The sequence below is a fragment of the Astatotilapia calliptera genome, chromosome 7 (assembly GCF_964374335.1).
Source record: "Astatotilapia calliptera chromosome 7, fAstCal68.1, whole genome shotgun sequence".
NCBI classification, from domain to species: Eukaryota; Metazoa; Chordata; class Actinopteri; order Cichliformes; family Cichlidae; genus Astatotilapia; species Astatotilapia calliptera.
The window spans coordinates 55,611,712-55,635,536 of NC_137428.1; the positions used below are offsets into that span (position 1 = coordinate 55,611,712).

Below are 23,825 nucleotides of genomic sequence, written 5' to 3' on the forward strand. Positions count from 1 at the left end.
CACAGACACCCTTTTAATTTAAAAAAAAAATCCCCAAATACTAAGCTTAGCTTCTCATTGTGAAGTCTAACTGCTTTTTTTAAACAAATCTGCCACTAAAGTAACTTTGACATCTAATATTTCAGCCGCCTCTTTGTTTGGTTGAGTGCTCTACTACAGCAAAGACTCTCTCTGCTCTGCTGAGGGATGGGTAGGATTATTTATTTGTAACGCTGATTTGACAGAGGCTTTTCATCGAGGGCGAGAGCACAGACGTAAATTTGATTTGAGAGGTTATTAGGTCGAGGCTGCGAGTCCTGCGTTTGATGTTGCCTTTCTGTCACCATGAAGGACAGATAAGGGGATTCTGCACATACCTGTTGGCCCTGCTCACAGTGTATACATAGCACCCTTGACACTTGGAGCCAAACACACACCTACACTTGCTTGCACTCAAGATGAGTCGGAGCGAACGCAGCGGTAAGATCCTCCGATTCCTTCTCTGAACCTGAAGCGATCCTTCTTTGCTCACACCGAAAAGTTTTCAGAATCACAATGACTACAGCACTTGTGGTGAGTTTCTGCTTTAATGTACAATTTAAAGTTTATGCAGAAATTTTGACCTTTTTTTTCAAGATTTGAAGGTTAATGTGGTTTCATTTCAGGTGTCTGCATCTCTTTTTCAACTGGTTGTTGTCCTGCTCTTAATCCCTGGTCATGCTTCACTGACCAAAGTGAAGCACGGCAACACCTCAGGTAGGATTTCTGATAATTGCTGAAAGGAGAAGGTGCTTTGGAGCCTTTCTAACTGCTCTGCTCTGTTATGGTCTCAGGAGTGGTGTATCTGGGATCTGCGTTTGTTGATGAGGCTCTTCAGAGGGCGATTGAGCTGACTGATGCTGCTTACACCCACACGAGTGAAAGGTAGAAATTCTTTATTCTGGTCTAAAATATATCTGGAAATATCTCAAACCAGGCTGACACATAGAAGAAAATAAATCATTTTACGTCTGCGAGGGACTGAATACACAGTTCTGAATGTTTCCAGGGTGAAGACGTCGCTGTCTGAAGGCGCTCTGAGACCCAGTGACCTGCTGGCTCAGTTCAAACAGATTGAAAGCACAACCAGGACCCAGATCCGGGCTGCTGAACTGCTGGACAACACAGTGGAGCTGATCAGAGAGATGGTCTACACTAACACCATGATGCAGCCCAACGCTTATGGTACTGAACAGCAGCAGAACACCATGTAAACCTGCGGGCCATTTAATCTGATGTATGATTAAACAAGCTTTATTCTACATCATATTTTTAGTTTGTTTCAGGATATAATATTACACAGCCAATTTATCTCTTCTATAACTCTTTGTTTTATGTGCTTTATTTAACCAAGTATGGGTGTTTTTGGTATTAAAAAATCTCTTGTTTAGGAGGACAGAAGATATTTTTACAATGATGACTACAAACAATACAGTTTACATATTGTGCCAGAAAATATTAGTCAGCATAAGTTGACTCATGGAGGCTACTGAAGCATAATCAAGCTCAGCAAAACCAAATTCCAGAAATAGATTTGGATCATTTGGATCATTTGAATCATTTGTATCTGCTTTTGACAGGAAAGGACACAACAATTGATCTGATCTTTCTCATATATATTTCTTTATGTTTCAGTGTTACTAACTTGGACCTTGTTGTGCTTACCGTGCTCCCTCAGAAATGCTGAGTGAAGAAGATACGGAGAATCTGCTGCATGTGACGGGCTGCTCCGCTGAGCTGCAGACGCCCAGCTGTCAGATAGACTGTCTCTCTGAGCGTTACAGATCCGTCACAGGCGAGTGCAACAACAGGTCAGAGCATGTATAAAATTCGACAGGCTGGCGCAACAGAGATCGTTGTTTTCAGGTAACCATCTCTCTGTGTTCTGCTGCTGTACAGACAACATCCGAGATGGGGGGCTGCTAATATCCCGTATTCCCGTTGGTTGGCTCCAGAGTATGAGGATGTGTGGGGGATGCCCAGAGGGTGGGAACCAAAACACACCTATCACAATGCCAGCCTGCCTCCAGTAAGAGTCCTGCAGCAGCTCTCGGTCTTCTGTCCTGCCAGCTGCTGTAAGCCCATCACTCCTCCTCCTCATCTCGTATGTTCCAGGTGCGGCTGGTGTCACAGGAAGTGCTGTTCACTCACAATGACAACATCTCTGTGGACTCCACTCTGTCCCACTTGCTGGTGGATTGGGGTCAGTGGATAGACCACGATCTGGTGCTGACGCCTCAGAGTCCCAGTACGGCTGCCTTTAAGACTGGAGCTGACTGCACCCACACCTGCAACCGAGACTCACCCTGCTTTCCCATCCAGGTGCATTTCACCAGCTCTCTTGGAAGGCTCTAATTTATGTTGTTTTTTTTATAATTTTCCTTCACATGCTAAATGCCAAACCCGTAACCTGCACAGTTTCTGTATATTTACTGTATAGCAGATTATCTCTTACCATTAGCACCAAACACAGGTTCGGTAACACTGTCAATGGTTTAAATAGAAAATATAAACCAGGAAATACTCTCTCATTACGCCCAATTAGAAGATTTCTCATTGGCTGTTGTACGTAAAGTTCTGTGAAAAGAAAGTTCACTTGAGTCTAAGGAGCTTGGAAAGAAAAGCGTCTGGACTTCTTTAAGTGGCTTGAAGACGTTTCACCTCTCATCTGAGAAGTTTTCTTTCCAAGCTCCTTAGACTACGATGACCTGGATACTGAGAACCTTCACAGTTCAGTTGACTGTTTTCATAGGAATTAAGAAGTTTAGGCAGTTTGAAGGTCTGGAGCATTCAGGTGTGTGCTAAGACAATGCTGCAATCTTGAGCAGACATTCAACCAAATTTACCCCAAGGTCAGAAAATGCAATGCTAAGAGAAATTGCCAAAAAAAAAAAGAAAAAGATCTACATCTAAACCCTACAGCACTCAATTAGCATGTTAAGTGTTAAAGGTCATGACAGTACAATTACAAAAACACTGAAGAAGTATTTGGAAGGATTGCCAGGAGAAATCCTTTTCTGTCTAAAAAGAACATGGCAGCACGGCTCAGGTGTGCAAGGTTGCACAGAGTCATTTGGTACTGGGCGAGAGAATTTATGGTTTTCAGGGTGTTTATCATTAACTCAGTTTCCCTGGGTCTTTTACCGTGTGTTATGAATAAATCTTCTTTTTTTGTACCAGTACTGGTTTTATTTTGTCGTATTTATCCTCGACACCCTAAAGGCTGGACCTTGAAAATATTGTCCTACATAAACCAGTCCATGGCGCAAAAAAGGTTTGGGACCGCTGCACTAAATGACAAGCAAGGTGGTGGAGGGGTGATGATTTGGGCTTGTTTTGCAGCCACATATCCTGGGCACCTTCCAGTCATTTTGTCAACTATGAATCTAGTCATGTATAAGGACAGCAATCCCATGAACACCAGTGACTGTCTGAAAAAGAAAGGAATGAAAGTGTTCAAATGAGCCAATCAAATCCAGACCTCAGCCTGACTGAAATTCTGTGGGAGGACCTTAGGAGAGCCGTGCAAATGCCTACAAACCTCAATGAACAGAAAGAATCTTGAAACAAAGAGTGAGCCAGAATTCCTCCACCATGATGCGAGAGACTGATAAAGTTACCTCACGTTATTGCTGCTAAAGGTAGTTCTGAATCACGAGTAGACACATGTCTGATATTTTTTATTCTTTACTCCTGGAGGTGAAATTGTTTTAGAAATTTGAAATTGACAGCTGTTCCCAAAAAAGACTAGACTTGCATCATTTTTTTTCCTTATATTGTTGCTTTGGAAAAGAATGTCCTTCCCTCATCTGCAGCAGTTTAAAGACAACTTTCTTTACTAGATCCCACCATCTGATCCTCGTAATGGGGTCCAGAGTTGCATGCCTTTCTTCCGCTCTGCTCCCAGCTGTGGTGCTGGAGTTCTGCCTCATCGTCAGCGGGAGCAGCTCAACGCCATCACCTCCTTTGTCGATGCCAGCATGGTGTACGGCAGCTCCACCAGCCTGGCTTCTGCTCTCAGAAACCAATCTTCTCCTCTGGGCTCAATGGCCATCAACTCCCAGCACTCAGACCACGAGCTCGCCTACATGCCCTTCCTACCTCGCCTCCAGGCTCACCTGGACCCCTGCGGCCCTCGCAACTCCACCACCTCAGGAACATCAGACAGGTCTGCTCACCGACAGAACACCACATCCTGCTTTCAAGCTGGTGAGTGGGCGAATGTTGTAAATTCTCCACCCACTGTAAGCTTCAGTGCAGCTGTTGCTCATGACTAATGCTTCACAGGTGATTCGAGAGCCAATGAACATCTGGGATTGATTGCGCTGCACACGCTCTTCCTGAGAGAGCACAACCGACTGGTCAAAGAGCTGCACCTGCTAAACCTTCATTGGAGCCCAGACACCCTGTACCAGGAGGCCCGCAAGATCATAGGAGCCATTCATCAGGTATCTGCAGGATTATCTGATGAACAACATATCACATCTACCTGTTCTCATCCCTTTGACTGGTGTTCTAAATCCTTTAAGATCCTAACATGGGAGCACTACCTGCCACGGGTCCTTGGTGAGAATGCCATGTCTCATCTGATGCCTCCTTACAAGGGTTATGATCCTGACATGGATCCCAGCATTGCTAATGTTTTTGCAACTGCTGCATTTCGTTTTGCTCACGTCACCGTGCAACCAGTAGTGACCAGATTGGGGCCAGGATATAATGCTAACTCGCAGTATCCCTCTCTGCTGCTGCATCACTCACTGTTTGCCTCTTGGAGGGTTGTGCAGGAAGGTAATGAGCAATGTTGTTGTTTTACTCTGATTACATGTACTCAGCATTTCTATTTCTGTTTTAATTTCCTCCTGTTGTTTCAGGTGGTATAGACCCAGTGCTGCGTGGCCTCCTGCTGTCTCCAGCCAAGCTGCAGACTCCCGGTCAGATGATGGTGGAGGAGCTGACAGAGAGACTCTTTCAGGCACAGGGTGGGATGCCTCTGGACCTCGGAGCCCTTAATCTCCAGAGAGGCCGAGACCACGGCCTCCCCGGTATCAAGACTTGCAACCTCTCGCACCGATATCCCATCTGCTGTCTGTCCTATTGTTCTCTTTTCCAGCTCCATGTTTTCATTATTGAAGTCAGCTAGAGTAGCTTTGCACCAGTCACAGTTAAAAGTAATCCATATGTGCAGTATCTTATATTTATCCTTAATACAGTCTCTCACTTCCGCCTCTATCTGAAACAAGATGCTTTAGAACCTCCCCTTTTAAACAGACTTTCTTGTGATTGGCTGCCCCCCATATTAGAGGAGGGGCAGGTGGGTGGAGATTACTTGCACATACAGTGTCTTTATTTTTATTTTTAAACTTTGTCCATTTTTACTATCAGTATCCACTATTGTTACAGTATATAGGACATTGCAAAGTGCTTGAGCTACCCTTCATATTTTGGGAAATTGGAGACATATATAAACACACATTTGTTCAATTCTAACAGCCTTAAAAGTCAATATTTGGTATGACATCTACAGAGTGCAGCCTCTAAGCTTCTTGACAGTTACCCTTCAACTGAGGCAATTTCTGATGAAACTTTGTGGAAATCATCTTATTGATGACATCTTATCAGACTGTGTTATTGTTGCCATTTATGACATATACAACGAAAGAAATTGGAATAAATAAATAAATAAAATTCTCTCTCTCACACACACACACACATGCACACACGCACACACACACACACACACACACACACACACACACACACACACACACACACACACACACACACACACAGAATAGGTCTCTTTTAAATGATTTAAGAAAAATTAGGATCCACAATCCATAGTTACCAACACCTGCATTTACCTCTTTTAGTCTAATATTTTAAAAGAAATTACAGTAGCGTTAAGACCATAAAACCATGTACCAGCGGTTGTAGTTTTTCTGCAGCTACAGTATTCCTTCTATTATCACAGGGCTTCCATTCTGGGGAAATCTGCAAAGTAGAAACCATATGTTTATTATATTACTTTTGTATATTTTAAGCCATAGAAATCCTCCCCATGCTCTTATAAACCCTATTATAACTTTGTTATTCATTTTTTAGGCTAGATAATGCTTATTTTTACTGCAAAAATAAATTGCAATTTTAAAAATTAAAACACGCAGAAACTGTAATATAAATTTGCAGATAAATCGGAAATGTAGCGTGTCTGGAAAGGTAAAACACGATATGACATGGGAATACTGTATACTAATTCTTGTATTAAACTGTGTGTTTTCATATTCTAGCTGCAAAAAAAATGAGAGCACAGTTGATGTTATTGTAATGTAAGTCAACGTGCACAACATCACAGCATCATTAATAGTAGTTATACTTGTTTCCTTGAAAGTCTGCCATGAAAAGTGTGTGCTGACTCATGATGAACCAGTCCCAGATGTAGGAATGTGTTAATAACCCTGCCAGGTGGCCTGTAGTCCTCTAATAGTTATTTGTGTTGCTTGTTAATTAAGAGTTAAAACTGGCCCTCTGAAATTTCCCTCAGGGAGTGACTTCTCACAGAGCTAAACCAACTAGTTCCTAATGCACGTTATCACGTGATGCTAATGCAACAGTCAACCTTGAGAGAATCCAGCTATGCAACCTAATCTCACCTTATTTATTTCATTTTTGTATATCTACACTTAAGTTTGAAGGTTCTAATTTCCCTCCTATTACATCTGCCTTCCTTTTTAACTGTAAAGCACTTGGTAAAATCAGTATTTTGCTATGTTCACTTTCACATGAGCCCCATATATTTAATGCTTATCTCACTTTCTTTACTCCATCTTTAACCTGCAGTCTTCTGACTCATCTCCTCCATCAGGATACAGCTCCTGGCGAAAGTTCTGTGGCCTTTCTGTTCCCAACAACACACTGGACCTGGCTGAAATTCTGGGCAACTTCACTTTGGCTCACAAATTCCAACTGTTATACGGGACACCACACAACATCGACGTGTGGGTGGGTGCCATCTCTGAGCCAGCTCTGCCCGGAGGCCGAGTCGGACCGCTCCTGTCATGCCTGCTTGCGAGACAGTTCAGAGCGCTGAGAGACGGTGACAGGTGGGCCACAGCTAAAATTAAATTATTAAAAAATTAAGTGAATGTCTCTATTTAAAAACAAACAAACAAACAAAAAATTCATGATGTGATATTATAGTATATAAGTATATCAGAAATCTGTTCACTATTTTTAGTACAAATTATATCAGTAAGGAAGCTGACTAAATATTCACTGATAATTTATGGCAAAGGGGTGGGATTAAATAAGTGTATACTTCTTCCCACTCCCTTTCAACATGTAAATTAATCAGAATGTTTTTGGGTTTTTTTGTATGTAATTTGTATAGTATTTTTTTCTCTTATTTCTTTTCTTTTCTAAATGTACTTATATATTGTTCACATGTTGAAATAAATTACCAATAAATAAATAAAATAAATAAATATGATGCAAAAAGTGAAATTCTAAAATATGTGCTTGTCTTTCAAGGTTTTGGTGGGAGAGGGAAGGAGTGTTCACCCGCGCTCAGAGGAAACATCTGCGTTCAGTCTCTTTATCCCGCATCATTTGTGACAACAGCCACGTCACACATGTCCCTGCCGACCCGTTCTCACGCACCGAGACCTCGGAGGACATGTTGGCCTGTTCTGACCCCCTCATCCCTCACCTTGACATCAGCCCGTGGAAAGAGCAGGACTCGGGTGAGGCTGTGGAAAACAAGTTGTGTCGAGTATGAAGCTGGGATGGCCTTATTTTTTCACTGACTTTCTCACAGATCCCCGCTGCGGTCCAATACCCAGGATTCAATTTGGCTACTATCTCCTCTGTAACTCGGTGATCCTGTATCAGTGTCACTCTGGCTACAAGCTGCTGGGAGCTTCATCCATCAGTTGTGATCCAAACAGCCAGCAGTGGAGCCCAGCACCCCCATCGTGTCAGGGTACGAAAACTAAAATGTCCAGTCAAGCCCTGATGGCATGTGTTGTTGTTTTCTTTTAACGCCAGAGTTTAACATTATGTTTTTTGTTTAAGGAATTATAATTGTTTTCAAAAAAAGGCATTAAAGCTTATTTTAAACACATTTTTAGTCAGCTATATTATCTACATTAATTGTTTCAATATCTGGGCTGCAGCCCCCGGTGGACTGGTACTGCGGCTGGGCCCTAGTCATTTATTTTTTTTAAATAAATCATTCAGTAAACTTGTTTTTTAGTTAAAAATATCCCATTAAATATGTCAGTTTAATGAAGAAAGTACTCGAGGTAATGAAAACAAGTGATGGGACTACAAAAATAAGATATGCATTATGCAATTCTTTGTTTTCAGCCATATTTTGCGTCAGCAGTTGATAAAAGTAAAATGGAGCAGTGGCTGTCAGATGCCACAAGAGACGTTTGAAATAACGAGAAAATGTAATTAAAGGCTTGGGTGGACTGCAAAAGATATTCTGTGGGCTGTGGGAGTAATAAGTTTGGAAATACCTGGTCAGTATCCTAATGAGATTTCAGCAAAACCTCTGAGATTAACTCCACGTACCTCGTAGAGACATCATTTGTTTCTCATCTGTTTTTTGGGCTGATTTTGCAGATATCGATGAATGTGAGGAAATGACTTCTTGTCCACAACATCTGGAGTGTCTGAACATACCAGGCTCCTTTGTGTGCTCAGGTTGGTTTCTGATCACTTTAAATATTTCCCAATGTGAATTTTAAACACCATTCAGCACGTAACTTCTGAACACCTCTTCACATGACCCAGAGCCCTCCTCGCTATCGGCCGTCTCCATCGTCACCGCAGTGATAGTTGTGTTTGGAGGCGTGGTCGTGCTGGTGATGGGCATGTTCTGTTTTCGAAGGCGAGTCATCTGCATGCAGAGTTCTCATTTTACACAAACACTGGTGGGCTAGTTTCAACAGACTGAATTGAAATGAAATGTAATGATTAAAGGAGCTATGCAAACATGTTCATCCATCGCTAAAAATATTTAACATTTCAATAACTGAATTTGTTTCTTGCAGATATCTCCCAAAGAGAGAAGCGCTGGTGACTGCTGGATGTTGCCAAGAGAAAAGTTAATCAATCCTTTGTAAGAGTTTGGTTGATTTTTGTTGTAATATTCCTGTGAAATTATCTAAATGTTTTTAAATGTTCTTATGTATTTAGTTGACTAGCTGCAGTTTTTTTCATCTTAATTTATAAGTATCACATCTGTGTTCAATAACAGTTCAGCTTATAAGAAATTCGTCTTGATTTCATCTTTTCTCCTCCCGTGCCCTTTGATAAACAGCAGGGCAAACTATTTATTAAGGTCTGCTGTAATCGGTACAAAGAGGTCATCAAAACAGCAGCTCAGAGAAGTCTTTCCAATCCGGAAACTCAAATCTTACTGGAATGTCGGCTTCATAAAGCCCCTCTGAGCTGGACACAGTCTCAGTATTTCCTCGGTATTCCTGCTTGAGAACCTGTTTGGCGTATGTAAGTGTTATGACCTTATTCTAACCCCAAATCTGTGCCCAGAGCAAACATCACCCCTGGGATATCTGGTTGCACTGGGTTGAAATTAATTGAAGTGATGAGTCTTTCCCGGGCAAACTTCCGGAGTCTCCCTCTCTTGATCGGATTTCTAATAATAAAAGAGACATGGTACAAAAGTGACAGCTGGTATACAATGCCTCGTGTTTAATGCAGCTTTTACACAGTTGGTTATGAGTACACTGAGGTCAGGAACCTCAAAGCCCTGCATAAGGCTAAGAAGCAGTTATTGCACGTTCTGACACACTATACTTCATTGTTACCTTTAAAAGATTTCTGTTTTTTAAAAAAGTCAGTAACAATAAATCTATAATATGAGATACAACCTATATACACTATGGCTATTTTCTGCATTCATGCAAAGTCAATTATGGCTTTTACTTTATGTTCATACTGTTAACTACAGATGTGCAAAACTCAATCACATCTTAAAAGCTTTTTTCACCTGTCACTGTAAAGCTCTCCCTACTCTGAGCATGGGTGGGTAATAATTAACGATACATCTGATTTTTAGGTACAGGGCTAACGAGAAGCTGAAGGTGACTAAGTTAAGTCTTTGTACAAGGCAGAGCAGGAAGTGTACCAACAAAATTAAGGCCACGCTCAGAATGAAGGTCTGGGCTGTGGTGTCTGAGCTGATAACTGAAAGTACAAAGAAAACAAGCTGAATCATTGCTGTGTGGAAACAATAAAACTATTACACCACATATTTGTAATACTTGAGGTTAAGATTGTGCTCATTATTTTGCAGGCTAATGCCTGAATCAGGACACACAGTCTATTGTATAAAAATGAGAAATTTTGTATTCCGTGGGTGATTCAGTAAGAAGTTTCTCCACACTTTCTTGGGGACAACAGTTATTTTCCAGGAATGTGGTGCAACAGAAAAAACTTCTCCGACATGTCTGGGAATAATATCATCTTTTTTTCTTTTTTTTTTTAAAACATGGACTGTAATGTCATTCCTGGAGTGCTGGTTTGATTCTAATTGTTTTATTGCATTTCCAAAAGTGACAAACATGTTTTGCTTCCCTTGTTGGTGACCTTTGCTGCAGCACTGTTCAACCTGATCAAAGACATGTGCGTTGCCACAGTTACCCAAGGCTGTAACTGCTATGCTCTCTTGTTGAGTGTTCCAGGTACCGTCCTAGCCCTGGTCAGTGAGGTAGAAACCTAATTTGGCCACATTCATCTCTCTACGAAGACGCATGATTTCCCAGAACATCTGCTCCGCTGAACATGGGAGGAACAAAAAAAATTAGAAAGAAAGATGTTGGTTGTTGGCAAAGTTAAGACCGAGTGGTAACAGAGCCGCGCACCTGTAATTCAATTTTAAAGGAAGACACATTATTCTATGTAGTGCATAACTTCATGTGTTTTCTGGGAAAGAAGAAATTATTAAATGATACATCATATAATAAAAAGGACAACTGATTATTAATAAAACATCAACATAATGATTATTAAATAAAGATGTAAAAAGGCAAGATTAATCCATCACAACACGGCTCGTGCCCCAAAAAATACAGTGGAAGAAAGTTACCACAAAGTTACCATGAAATTACCCACTACTTACTTATGCTGTACTTAAAAATACGACCTACTACCTACTTGCAGTACAATTTGTATCTTTCAGTAAAATACCTTAAGTTACTCACTACTTAAAATTCCTCATGCATTGCATAAAATGACTTGCATAATAACTACATTTGCTTAAACTATTTATTTCTGTGTCTCTGCTAACTTACCATCATGTCTCACCAGGCCCTGCTGGATGTAGCGGATATAAGTGAAGAAATTGCAGACAGCCGTGATCTAGAAAAGCGAATATGTGACAAGGTCACGACTCTACACAGTGGCTACGCAAACTTTTATAACACTGGCATGTCTTGGAATTTTGTATCATTCAAACATTATTACTATAACTGCAGAAAAGTAATGAATGCAATTTGAACTTTGCAATTTGTACATATGAAGATGAAAATCACATTAAAGGCCTCTAATGAGAATAAAACAAAACATACAAAACACGAGAAGAAAAAAATGATATACTATGAAAGCTACCTGCCTTAAGGCTTCAGCTAGACAGAAGATGTTAAGTCGTTGCGTGAGTGCATCATTTGCTGGGTGGAGTTAACTAATGCTAATATGGTGCAAAGCGTGCTTAGGGCGAGGCACACAGAAACCAAACATTCCTTCAGAGAGAAAGATTGCCTGAGAGAAACAGCTGAGGATCTGAACCACAGGTAGAAACAACATGTGTTTGCTTGAGTCAAACTGTTTGATAAGGGTGTGCAAACAAGACTACAGGTGTGCCTTGGACGGAAAGGAAGTGATATTTACCCGTGCTCGGCTGGAAGGTGAGATGTAATAGTAGCTCTCTTTGTCGCCAAGTTTAATGCGATGTTTGCAAAGCCGTGACAGGCCACTTAATGCACATTTTCTACAAGAGAAAACAACGTGTCAACAATTTATTGCAGCACAACGTAGATGCACAATCATCTGTTTTAGGACAGGATACAGCAAACATGAGCTTACGGGCCTTTCGTTCTTCAGCAGTAAAACATACTGAGAACACTTTACAACTCGTTTTAGTGAAAGAGGTGCGCAGAGAGAAAGTTAGCCACAAAAGGAATGAAAGTGGGATCCCGTCTGGTTCATTAATTTACAGATTTGTTTATATCGTTCCACACATCTGTGTTGACAGTTTTTTATTTCATGCCACAGTTATCAGAGTTAGTGAAAAGCTGAAAGGGTTATTAGCTCCCGAGAGGACTTACGTCTCTACTGCAGCCCTAAAGCCACTGGAAAAAAAAAAAAACAATTTTAGATCAGGGTGATTAGAAATGTGCCCACTGATTAAACCACTCTCAGTCATAATTATAAGATAGACAAAAGGCTCTGATCATAAACCATCGATGGAAAAACCAAACCAACCAAATCAGAGCAGTGAGTGGTGAAACACGACAGGATGACAGTCAGGTAACTCACTTAGGACCTCCACACTCTACAGCTGAGGCTTTAACCATCGGTACTGCCGACATGGCGACAGGCTCAATGGTCAGAGAGTTGTTCTCCACTGCGCTCTGGACCAGGTGGGACAGCTGTGGAGAACAGGAATCAATAACTTTAACATAACTTCACATTAACTCTTCCACGGCATGCGTTTTTTGGGCATATTGGGGCCAGATGAATGTAAAAACAAAGAATTGCCACATTTTTTTTTTTACCTTATTTCTGTTTTTAAGAAAAAATAAGAGCCACATATGAGGATAATCGTTTAAAATTTTGATAAACAGTAGCAGTATAATGTCCTTATAAGTGGATATCAGGCCCTTGTAGAGCAAAATTGAGTATTTTGGTCTAAATAACCAAAAATGTGATGTCCACATATGTGGACGCCAGGTCCTAGGAGGTTAAAATACACATGAAGCAGCATGGTAGCTGTACAAAGAAGCAGTGAGTATGACCTCTGATCTCGTGAAGGAGAGGCAGGGCCCGATGTCTTCTCTGTAAATACGACTCAGGAAGGCGGAGGAGCGGTCCAGGCTCGGGTGTTCCTTCCACATCAAAAACTCAGCAAACAAAATGGAGTCCATCTGCAGAGAGAAAGCCAAACCCTCACTCAAACTGGATAAAACTGATTCTCTGACACACATCTAGATTAAAGACGTGTTTAATCCCCAAAAGACCGATGACTGACAATAAAAGATCCACTGTTGAACACACAAAAGTGTTTAAATACTAAAGATAAGAAAATCTTGTATTCAAAGAATTCGGGCTGTCAAAACATCAGAGTTTAAAAAGGAAATATCGTCAATATAAAGCCCATAAAATTCCTCCACCTTATTTAGGATTTATATGATAGAAGACAAATGATCTCAGCAGACCTGAAGTGAAAATCCTTTTAAAATAATCAGGAAGTCTGGGAATACCAAAACAGACTGGACTGGAGCAAACCTTGAGCACGCTTTGGTCAATTTATATAGCTCATAATCTGGATTTAGAGAGTGTCTATAAATCTATGTTCTTCATACTTCAAACAAGGCAAGTCTCAACAAGAAGCCCATTTTAATAAAGCAGACAGCGCTGATAGGTCACCTGTGGGTTTAACAAGCAGTTAAAGAAAATTCAAAACACATCAGTCGATCCTTTAAGGTGAAAAACGTAGTTAAGGTCCACCATCGCTATGAATTAAGGGATGTAATCATCTCCTCTCCTTTCATAAAAAGGATGGTCCGATGCATCCTCTGCTAAAGGATGTAATAAATGAAATACTGAAACACCTCATTTTGTTATCTGGAGAATTAAAATAGCTCTTAGTAATGCTGTTGTGCAGATAACTCCAGGTCAGGTCACTCAGTAACTGTCCCAGGCAAAACTGGCTGTTCGACAGCGCTCAGTCAAAGTTATGGAGTTTGTTGTAGGAAGGGATTCCCACAGTGTGAAAATTATGGAGTTTCATACTGAATTTGGCAGGAACACTTTCAGTGGCTGTAAGATCTACAGCGCCTCCTTCAATATTGAAAAAAAAAATGTAATATTGAAAATTGTTTCTAGCTGAATGGACACTTTGAGCTCTTTAAGCTAAAAACTGCTCCAAACGGTTTGTTCATTTCCATTTTGACCATTTGTTTAACTTTAGCTTTCATTTTTTTTAATGTTAGTTTTACTTTTTATTCTTATTCTTATCAATGGTGTTGTTGTTGGTAGTAGTAGTAGTAGTATATGGGCGGTACTAGCAACGGGGAAGTAAAATAATCCAATGCATCATTATAACCACTTGACTGACAGTCATGTAGACATCCTCAATGTCAAACATCAGCAACAATGTCTCCTCAGGCTCATTGCATAGACAAATACAGTGGGGCAAAAAAGTATTTAGTCAGCCACCGATTGTGCAAGTTCCCCCACTTAAAATGATGACAGAGGTCAGTAATTTGCACCAGAGGTACACTTCAACTGTGAGAGACAGAATGTGAAAAAAAAATCCATGAATCCACATGGTAGGATTTGTAAAGAATTTATTCGTAAATTAGGGTGGAAAATAAGTATTTGGTCAATAACAAAAATACAACTCAATACTTTGTAACATAACCTTTGTTGGCAATAACAGAGGTCAAACGTTTACTATAGGTCTTTACCAGGTTTGCACACACAGTAGCTGGTATTTTGGCCCATTCCTCCATGCAGATCTTCTCGAGAGCAGTGATGTTTTGGGGCTGTCGCCGAGCAACACAGACTTTCAACTCCCGCCACAGATTTTCTATGGGGTTGAGGTCTGGAGACTGGCTAGGCCACTCCAGGACTTTCAAATGCTTCTTACGGAGCCACTCCTTTGTTGCCCGGGCGGTGTGTTTTGGATCATTGTCATGTTGGAAGACCCAGCCTCGTTTCATCTTCAAAGTTCTCACTGATGGAAGGAGGTTTTGGCTCAAAATCTCACGATACATGGCCCCATTCATTCTGTCCTTAACACGGATCAGTCGTCCTGTCCCCTTGGCAGAAAAACAGCCCCATAGCATGATGTTTCCACCCCCATGCTTCACAGTAGGTATGGTGTTCTTGGGATGCAACTCAGTATTCTTCTTCCTCCAAACACGACGAGTTGAGTTTATACCAAAAAGTTCTACTTTGGTTTCATCTGACCACATGACATTCTCCCAATCCTCTGCTGTATCATCCATGTGCTCTCTGGCAAACTTCAGACGGGCCTGGACATGCACTGGCTTCAGCAGCGGAACACGTCTGGCACTGCGGGATTTGATTCCCTGCCGTTGTAGTGTGTTACTGATGGTGACCTTTGTTACTTTGGTCCCAGCTCTCTGCAGGTCATTCACCAGGTCCCCCCGTGTGGTTCTGGGATCTTTGCTCACCGTTCTCATGATCATTTTGACCCCACGGGATGAGATCTTGCGTGGAGCCCCAGATCGAGGGAGATTATCAGTGGTCTTGTATGTCTTCCATTTTCTGATGATTGCTCCCACAGTTGATTTTTTCACACCAAGCTGCTTGCCTATTGTAGATTCACTCTTCCCAGTCTGGTGCAGGTCTACAATACTTTTCCTGGTGTCCTTCGAAAGCTCTTTGGTCTTGGCCATGGCGGAGTTTGGAGTCTGACTGTTTGAGGCTGTGGACAGGTGTCTTTTATACAGATGATGAGTTCAAACAGGTGCCATTCATACAGGTAACGAGTGGGGGACAGAAAAGCTTCTTACAGAAGACGTTACAGGTCTGTGAGAGCCAGAGATTTTCCTTGTTTGAGGTGACCAAATACTTATTTTTCACCCTGGTTTACGAATAAATTCTTTACAAATCCTACCATGTGGATTCATGGATTTTTTTTTCACATTCTGTCTCTCACAGTTGAAGTGTACCTCTGGTGCAAATTACTGACCTCTGTCATCATTTTAAGTGGGGGAACTTGCACAATCGGTGGCTGACTAAATACTTTTTTGCCCCACTGTATCTCCAGAGAGACAAGATTTTGATTTTGGTTTTTGATTTCTTTAGCTTGTTTTCAAATACACAATATCATTTCTGGTAGTTTTTAGTTCTCTAAAAACTTGTTTTAGTTCGTTATAATAACCTTTGTTCATAGTAAGACATAACACCAGTTATGTGGACAGGATCTAGAGACAATAGCTCCACAAATGACACATCACTTGCAGTTAAACATTAATCCATTATGATAGAAAAGTCAAACAATAATTTCAAACTCATAAAAAAAAAAAAAAAAAAAAAAACAACAGCTGCAAAACTGTGAGCCCGAAATTTACAACCTTGGGTAATATGGATAAGAGACACCAGGGACAATTAGTTTTGGTAACCCTACCACACTTTAGCAATGAGCCAGAGGCACTGACATTACTGAACCAGCTCTACAAATTCTCGAAATTATGGCGACATAAAATGGTATCTTTTGTTTTTGTTGTAGTCATACTAGACAATCCAGTGAGTGTGTCATGCTTGGCAATTTTCAAAAATATCTATAATATCTCGATATTAGCCAACATATCAGTGATTATCTGTCAAGAACTGGGTATAAACTTTGTGTATCACTAATGTACGTTCAACACAGATAACTCCAGTAAGAAGCAAACAGCTGCATCAAGAAGTCCCTGTTCACCTTACATACACGCTGACAAATTTCAATACAAACTACAGAAAGAAAAGCTCTCAGACCAGACTCACCACACTCTTGACTCAACAGATATCACAGTCTAGAATCACAGTCAAGACGCAGGTAAATGTGAAAGATTAGAGAAATGTAGGAAATGTAAAGGAATGCAGATTACCTGTCTGCCATCAGTGCCCATCCCCTCTATCTGTTTTTGCCATTGAGGGTCATAGGTCATACTGACAGACTGGCCAGGTATCAGACAGAAGATCAGAGAGAGGAGGGCAGGAGCAGCAGGCTGAGAGAGGAAGAGACCCCAGATAAAGACAAGAAGAACAAGTCGGAGAGGTTAGCAGAAAGAAGGGAAAAAAGGAAAGAGAATCTGGCTAAAAGTGATAAAAGTGACTGGAAACAGAAATGGGAAATAAAGTGGGACGCATACCTGAAGGAGAGGAGAGACAACTGTATAAACTTCAGTTTACCTCTCGGTCCTCTTTGGACACAGGCTGAATGGAAACTTCTTTTTTTGCAGGTGAGAGTGGAAATGCACCACTGGCACTCTTGTTCCGTATGTGCGATTTGTACGATCCCCTGGTACCTGAAGACTGCAGCTGTGGATGCAGCTGGCGATTTGGTGAAGAAGGTGTGGACGTCAACACCAGAGTCTTGAGTGCCGTCACTTCTGCTTGCAGAACATCAATCTGCAAGCCAGACACAAAAAAATTTAATATTGATAATTTGAGGCTATTTTATGACCTTCAACTATGTGAAAAAAAACTGTTCTGATTCAGGAAAGATTTCTGTTCTTCACTGTTTTAATTTTTTTTTTTTAAAGAAACTTCACACACCTTCCCCTGAGCCTCCTTGAGCTGTTTCTCTGAAGCTGCTTGTTTCACGTTAGCATCACGCACCATCTTGTGAGCCTCCTGTTGAAAAGTAAATTGAGACTAATTAAAATTGTACGTTCAAAGCTCAGCAGCTAGACAAAGACAGTGACTGGCTGGTCAACACAGCAGAACATGTAAGGAAAAAGATGACCTTCGTGGCATTAAAAAACTACTTTTGGTAAGAAGTGTGCTGTCAATTTTGCGACTGAAAGGTATTTTCTGCAGCTGGTCTTACTGCATATGTTTAAGAGTGTAAGATTTTGAAATATACTTTGGATTATTTTCCATCAGAAATTATCTGCGCTGCTCTTAACAGACTTCTGTTCACTATTAAATTGAGCTGGCTGCATCTTTGTTTATATATTGATGCATTTTAGTAGCTAAACCTCAGAGCTAATTTAGAAGAAACTTGGTAAATCTTGCTCTTAACAAAGAGATGGACTCCCCCAGAGTCAGTGGGTCAAATTTTTTTCAAAGCAATTACAATGTTGCTTAAAAATCACATCAACCTGAAATTTTTATTTATATAAAGGAAGTGATGGTTCTGTAGAAATGCAAACTGCTGATTTAAGGACTTTTGTGGCATAGCACCAACCACCTTCTTCGTCACCAGCTGTCAGAATTACAGTGCACTCAGCAGAGAGCGATGATTACTGCTGACCTCAAACAGACTGGCTGTCAGCTCCTCTAGCTCCTGCTCCAGTTGATTCCTAACTTGCGACAGACGCTCGCACTCCTTGTCCTTTAGTTTCAGTTCCTGAGATGTGCAGGGGAAAAGGACACAACCACATTTAAAACAGAGAAGAACATTTGCATTGTCAGCGCCTTGTTTTCCTGGTCACACTATCTTTTGTTTCTCTGTGTGTGCGCAACCACAAAGTAGGTTACTATACATTCTTTGCAGCATCCAGCTGTTCCCTGAGGATTTCGGACCCTTTTTCCCTGATTTCCAGGGAGGAGCTGCGAAGCCGGGAGAGCTGGCCATGGCCTCGGATTGACGTGGGCCCGACCTGGCCTCCTCCCTCCATTCTGGTCTCTGGTTCTGGATCCAGATCTACCAACCTTCACAAGACCACAAAAAATAAATTGTGTAATAAAAATAAATAAATATATAAAAATAAAATCAATCCTGTACTTAACTACACCCTAATGAGGTTTTTACAGTAATTTAAAAGACTAAAATTAACACCAATGATAAATAAACTAAACATCTACAAGAAATAAAAAGTAAACTGAAACTAGAACCACTTTTTAAAACTACACTATAAAATGTAAACAAAAACTAAAACTGTAGAAAACCAAATAATACTTAAAAGAAAAAACACCAAACCATAACAACCTTAGAGCCAGTGTGATTACTTACAAAACCCTGAGATTCATTTCTACTTACTTTTACAGTGTCAACACAATCTAACAACAATAGCCTTCTTGGTTACAACAGTGCGCTCACTGCAAGACCCCGGGGTGGACCTCGCACCACAGCTTGGAAACCCCTGATACAGCATTAAAAATCCCGACATTTGAATTTAAAGGAAGCTTAAGTTACTTTTATCCCCAAGTTGCAGATAAATCGGTCCACAAAGCAGCTAAATAATTAGCAGACCTTGAGCTAACTAGCTAGTTAGCTTACATTTCCAACTTTTTTTCCTTTCTTTTTTTTTTTTTTTTTTACCACGGAGAGGTCCCGCGTCAGTATCCGCCCTTACCCTCTCTGTCAGTGTCCGGGACAGCAGATAAATAAACCTCCCAGCCCGTCTGCGTATTTGTCAGCTGCTCCTCTCCAGTTTCCCTGAGCTGCTGCTGCTGTTAAGTTAAGAAATATAGCATAAACCAAGCTAATGTCCGAGCGAGTTTCAGTGAAACTAATCCCAGTCGTTTTCAATCACAGCTGAGGAATGCGGACGCCTGCGCAGACGATCAACCGCCCAGCAGCAGCAGTTTCAGTCAGAAACAAGACGAAAATCAAGAGCAATGCCAGCTCTGGTTTGCACTTCCTAGAAATAACACTCACTCCTTTCTTCTCCTTTTTTTTTTTGCCAAGACAGGAAAATGAGTGTATCTCCTTTTTCCTGCCTCCTCCTCCTTCTTCTTCTCTCTTCTTCGCTCTCACAAGTCACATGATGACATCCACCCGACTGCCCAACCGGCACGTCCTGTACGTGGACCAACAAGGTGTCACGGGTCTACCTGCTTAGGTGTATGCTTTTTGCGTGACCAGAGACAACCGATTACAGAGTCACTCTATGGAAAATCAGTGAGTCCCCCCTCTCTGATCCCCAAATATCAGCTGATAATTTTTATTTTACTTTATTTTGTAGTAACTTTATCATACTTAATGGAACCATACAAATAATTTTTCTTCACTGGGTAAAAGCCATTCAGGGCACAGAAATGAAGCAAGAGGCCTAAAATCCAGCTTTTGTAAGTGCAATGTAGCACAGAGTGACAGAGCCTTATGTACTTACCGTGTTTATATACTTTATATTAAGTGTTAAAATCTCTTACATTCAAGGATGATAAAACATAACGTGCGCTAGTTGCATTTATTTATTTTTTTGTAATCAAAATTTAAAAATAGTAAGTTACTAAAAATTGTTTTTTCATTTAGTAGAACTTGATTTTTCCGATTGTGCAATACTAATTGTTTACCCACAAGTTATTTTTAGTACTGTGTACTGGCAATGAATAAGATGTCTTAACATAGTTATCTTTTTCTCTTTTTTTCAGTCCACATGTTTGCATACTTTTTTAAGTTCCTGGAACTAATTAGGTTGTACAGGGTACTCAGAATAAATAAGTTGCCCTAACTTAGTTATCTTAAGTAAGATTAGCTTTTTTGAGGCAACAAGTTTGCATACTTTTTTTAAGTTCTGGGAACTAATTTGATTTTACAGTGACCTGATTCCTGCTGTAATTAAATCAGAAGTTTGATCAAAAGATAGTCAAGAATCAATAAAGTTGAATAAAAATATAATTTTAATGTGTAAACCTTTAAGCCCTGTCTGTGAGGAAAGTGTAGCAGGCAGAAAGATAGAGAAATAGAAATGTTTTTGATTTTATTATGCATGAACAACCAGAAGAAGTCATTTTTAACTGTATTGCGATTGATTAAGCCTTCTTTTTTTACAAATTGGATTCACTGTTTTTGAGATTTGCTCTGCTCACTGCCACGATCTTGGATTGGGGCAGTGAGGGCGTTCTCCCCTTAGCCATGCAGGATGGCTGAGGATTGTAAAACCAAAACTGAGAAAGTTTTTGATTTGAAGGTAAATATGTTAAATAAAAAAGTTAATTATGAACCAAAGTTAGTTTGCAGTCTTATCTGCAAACGTGCTGAACTTATTGTACCAAAAGGGTGGTGAGATTTTATCCCCTATGGTTGCCTCCAGGGTTCCTGAACTTTAATGTTCATCATGGTTTTATATTCATATGAAATATGGTTGAAGTTACAAATAATAATATCAGCGCCAATACTCTAAGTTTACATTTTTTTCTATTCTTGGATCTGTTTGATGTCACTAAGAGCCAATATTCTAATATGGTTATCTCAGCCCCACACCTTTTACTGTGAAATCAGAAGCCCCATCCACTTGCTCTTCAAACCTGGTCTGCCAAAATCACAGAGCGGGGATGTCAAACTTGTTTTATATTGTGGGCTGGACCAGTTAAACTATCCTTTCTTTAACTACACACGTAATCCCTGAGATATAGTAACATAGTGTTATGTGTTAACATATATATATATAATGTAAAATATCTACTTCAGGTTCTTCTATGAGATAAAGAAATGCTGTTGCATTAATTACAGACATCTGTCAGCATGACTCTTTTGGGTGTAAATTGTAAGAAATAAATGTGTAAAATTACAGAGTTCTGGTATCTCATTGCCCAGGCTGTCCTGTAAGTATATATTTTTTTATTTTACTGAGGGCCTATTATTACTATTACTATTAAACAAAAAAGAAATTTCTTAAGTAGTTTCTGGAAAAAACAGGAACTTTGCTGTCACTGAATTGTTTTACTTAATTACTTTGGTGTAGTATGAATGGCCATGGTGGAGGTCTTTATCATTTGGCAAAACTATAAAACTTACAGTTAAAAGTCTAGGATTATTCCTTCCTTCGCATTTTCTAAAGCCATCCAATTGGCCGGATTGGAGTCTTTAACTGGCCGATTCCGGCACCTGGGCCTTATTTTTGACACTCCTACTATAGATGGTGTAAGAGACCGATTGTAGCTACTCAGCTGTTTATGAAGTCCTGAAACCGCACGTGATGAGCAAGGAGTGGATCTGACTTTAAAACCAAGAAGGAAGCCCACTTGTTGGGTAATGACATTTAATTGACGAGTCTTTAGCCAATGAGCATTCTTAGACAACCTCCTGACTCTAAGCCTAATCATTTCAATATGTCCTAAAAATACAGAGCAAGGTTTTTTGCAACCAGATGAGTCGCCTCCTGCTGGCCATTAAAAGGAATGCACAAATCAGTAGACGTAAGACCAGTGTGATAAGGGTGGGGATAAATCATGTCCAGGAACACTAATTAATAGATCACAATTTCACACAAGGCTGTGAGACTGTGTTGGTTTACATGAAGCAGCCAATCAGAAGAGAGGACAGGGAGCTACAATGGTTTCCTTCAGCGGATGAACTTGGCTACTCCAAGGTCCAGTTTTTCTTAAATTTTTTTAATCTCTGACATGTCCTGTCAGTGAATTTGTCAGTAGGAAAGAATTAGGAATACTGCTGACTGCAGGGTTTAAGACGCTAAAACTCGAAACGTTCTGTGCGGATTACATTTCAAGCATTTATCCTCCATCTCAGGCCAACAGCGGCACGTTTTCCAACTTTTGCATGATCGCTGAACAGCAGAAGGATTTTTCATTTACAAAACATGCCTAAGAAAATACCAATCACTGTTGGAGTTACACTAAAACTAAACACAGACCTTTGTTTGCACTTTTGCATATCTGACTCGGTCACCTTGTTACAAGTGCACGCGCCCACAATCACAGACTTCACACTGAGCAGGACTTGTGACAAAGCAATGTGCTACTTTTAGATACATTTTACACCATGTGCAGAATTACACAACTATCTCTGGAGAATCTGGATAAAGGGAAGATAAATGTATACATGAATCTTTATACATAAGCAGCAACTGGCACGTGTTATGTTAAAAAATGTGTTTTATCAGTTTATCCAGTGCTCCAAGATTTAACACTTACTGTCCGACAACACAGCCTTCCTCCTCGATGACCTTGCTAGACTTGTGCCTGACAGTAGACACATTTTGTGTGCCAAAGAAGACTGCAGAGGAGTATACTGCAATCCCAGATATTCCCGCCTTGAGGACTTCATATCCCGGGCTCGATGAAGTTGAAGGTGGAGAAGAGGAAATCTGGACGCTGTGAATTCCCTCAAAAGCATCCATAAGTTATCTCTCAGGCTGTGCAGAGATTCATCAAATGCTGTTGGATAGCTCCTGGGATGATTTAGTTTGTGGAAGGATGACTCTGACGTGTGTGGGTATTAAGCACCTAAGATGCAGAAAACACAGAGTTACATACTGCAACTTAAAATCAGTGCAACTAACTTCAAGATCTTTTCCCCTTTCTGAATACCACATTTTCTTTTCTTTGCAGGCTGATTGTGCTCAGTCTGTTAAACTGCACTTGTGAGATGAATTAAGGAGAAAAAAATAGAGAGGATATACTCACCAGAAATATGTAAAACTGATTCACAGATGTTGCCAGTGCAGAAGAAAATCTGCCAAAAGCAGCAGAAACCAAACACCCTGCACTTCGCCCTGCTGTTGGTCCTTCTGGTTATACAGGAAGGGTTAATCACTAACACACTCTGACCAGTAGCGATTCAGCTGTATGCATTTTTTCCAGCAGAGGGGGGTCACACACGTTCTCACCTGACCAGGAGTTTGCCATGATGAAATCCTGCTACAGATGGGAAAAAAACAGCAAAGGTGACCTGACATTGAAACACTAGAACAATAGCTCAGAGGTGTGTACCTAATGCACACCTCTGAGATGTAGAAAAAGTGTTAAATTACAAAAAGTCGAAGCAGGCTGAGATTTGGTTCACAGAGTCATATTTCTAACCTAAACCCACACACTCAGCATTTATACTCGTAACCAGCCTATTTGTGGCAGTGTGGGTTCTCTGCTGCCCTCAGATTTGCTCAGATTAACAGGAGCTGGCCTCACAATGCAGC

General features: G+C 40.6%; 2 protein-coding genes across 10 annotated transcripts; one reads left to right on the forward strand and one right to left on the reverse strand.

Moving 5' to 3' along the window:
- Positions 1–1,894: 1,894 nt before the first annotated feature.
- Positions 1,895–10,523, forward strand: epx (eosinophil peroxidase). Its single transcript, XM_026175721.2, has 12 exons — positions 1,895–2,047; positions 2,134–2,340; positions 3,861–4,227; positions 4,306–4,466; positions 4,548–4,806; positions 4,890–5,060; positions 6,881–7,118; positions 7,546–7,757; positions 7,832–7,996; positions 8,644–8,724; positions 8,815–8,911; positions 9,075–10,523. The coding sequence occupies exons 1-12, from the start codon at positions 1,994–1,996 to the stop codon at positions 9,130–9,132; spliced, it is 2,070 nt and encodes a 689-aa protein (XP_026031506.2). The 5' UTR covers positions 1,895–1,993; the 3' UTR covers positions 9,133–10,523.
- Positions 9,709–23,466, reverse strand: rab3il1 (RAB3A interacting protein (rabin3)-like 1). Of its 9 annotated transcripts, XM_026175714.2 has the most exons (13): positions 23,317–23,461; positions 22,825–23,136; positions 18,489–18,657; positions 18,257–18,352; positions 17,557–17,634; positions 17,191–17,409; positions 16,887–17,006; positions 13,059–13,187; positions 12,580–12,692; positions 12,369–12,392; positions 11,932–12,031; positions 11,337–11,403; positions 9,709–10,821 (listed from the first exon to the last, which is right to left on the reverse strand). In XM_026175714.2, exons 2-13 carry the CDS (start codon positions 23,028–23,030, stop codon positions 10,736–10,738), a joined length of 1,407 nt encoding a protein of 468 aa, XP_026031499.2. In that variant the 5' UTR covers positions 23,031–23,136; positions 23,317–23,461; the 3' UTR covers positions 9,709–10,735. The 9 variants fall into 9 exon arrangements, 7 of the variants coding, with proteins under 7 accessions (XP_026031499.2, XP_026031500.2, XP_026031501.2 ...); XM_026175715.2 differs by lacking the exon at positions 12,369–12,392 and having other exon boundaries at positions 23,317–23,462; XM_026175716.2 differs by lacking the exon at positions 16,887–17,006 and having other exon boundaries at positions 23,317–23,456.
- Positions 23,467–23,825: the final 359 nt, after the last annotated feature.

Excerpts from the sequence above, each read along its gene's own strand:
- rab3il1 (XM_026175714.2), bottom strand. The coding sequence starts at position 23,030 with ATGGATGCTTTTGAGGGAATTCACAGCGTCCAGATTTCCTCTTCTCCA. Across the intron at positions 12,393-12,579 it reads GTAGAGTGTGGAGGTCCTAA|TGGCTTTAGGGCTGCAGTAG; the intron begins GTGAGTTACCTG and ends TTTTTTTTCCAG. Across the intron at positions 11,404-11,931 it reads CACCTTCCAGCCGAGCACGG|ATCACGGCTGTCTGCAATTT; the intron begins GTAAATATCACT and ends TCGCTTTTCTAG.
- epx (XM_026175721.2), top strand. The coding sequence starts at position 1,994 with ATGCCCAGAGGGTGGGAACCAAAACACACCTATCACAATGCCAGCCTG. Across the intron at positions 4,467-4,547 it reads TCATAGGAGCCATTCATCAG|ATCCTAACATGGGAGCACTA; the intron begins GTATCTGCAGGA and ends AAATCCTTTAAG. Across the intron at positions 5,061-6,880 it reads CCGAGACCACGGCCTCCCCG|GATACAGCTCCTGGCGAAAG; the intron begins GTATCAAGACTT and ends CTCCTCCATCAG.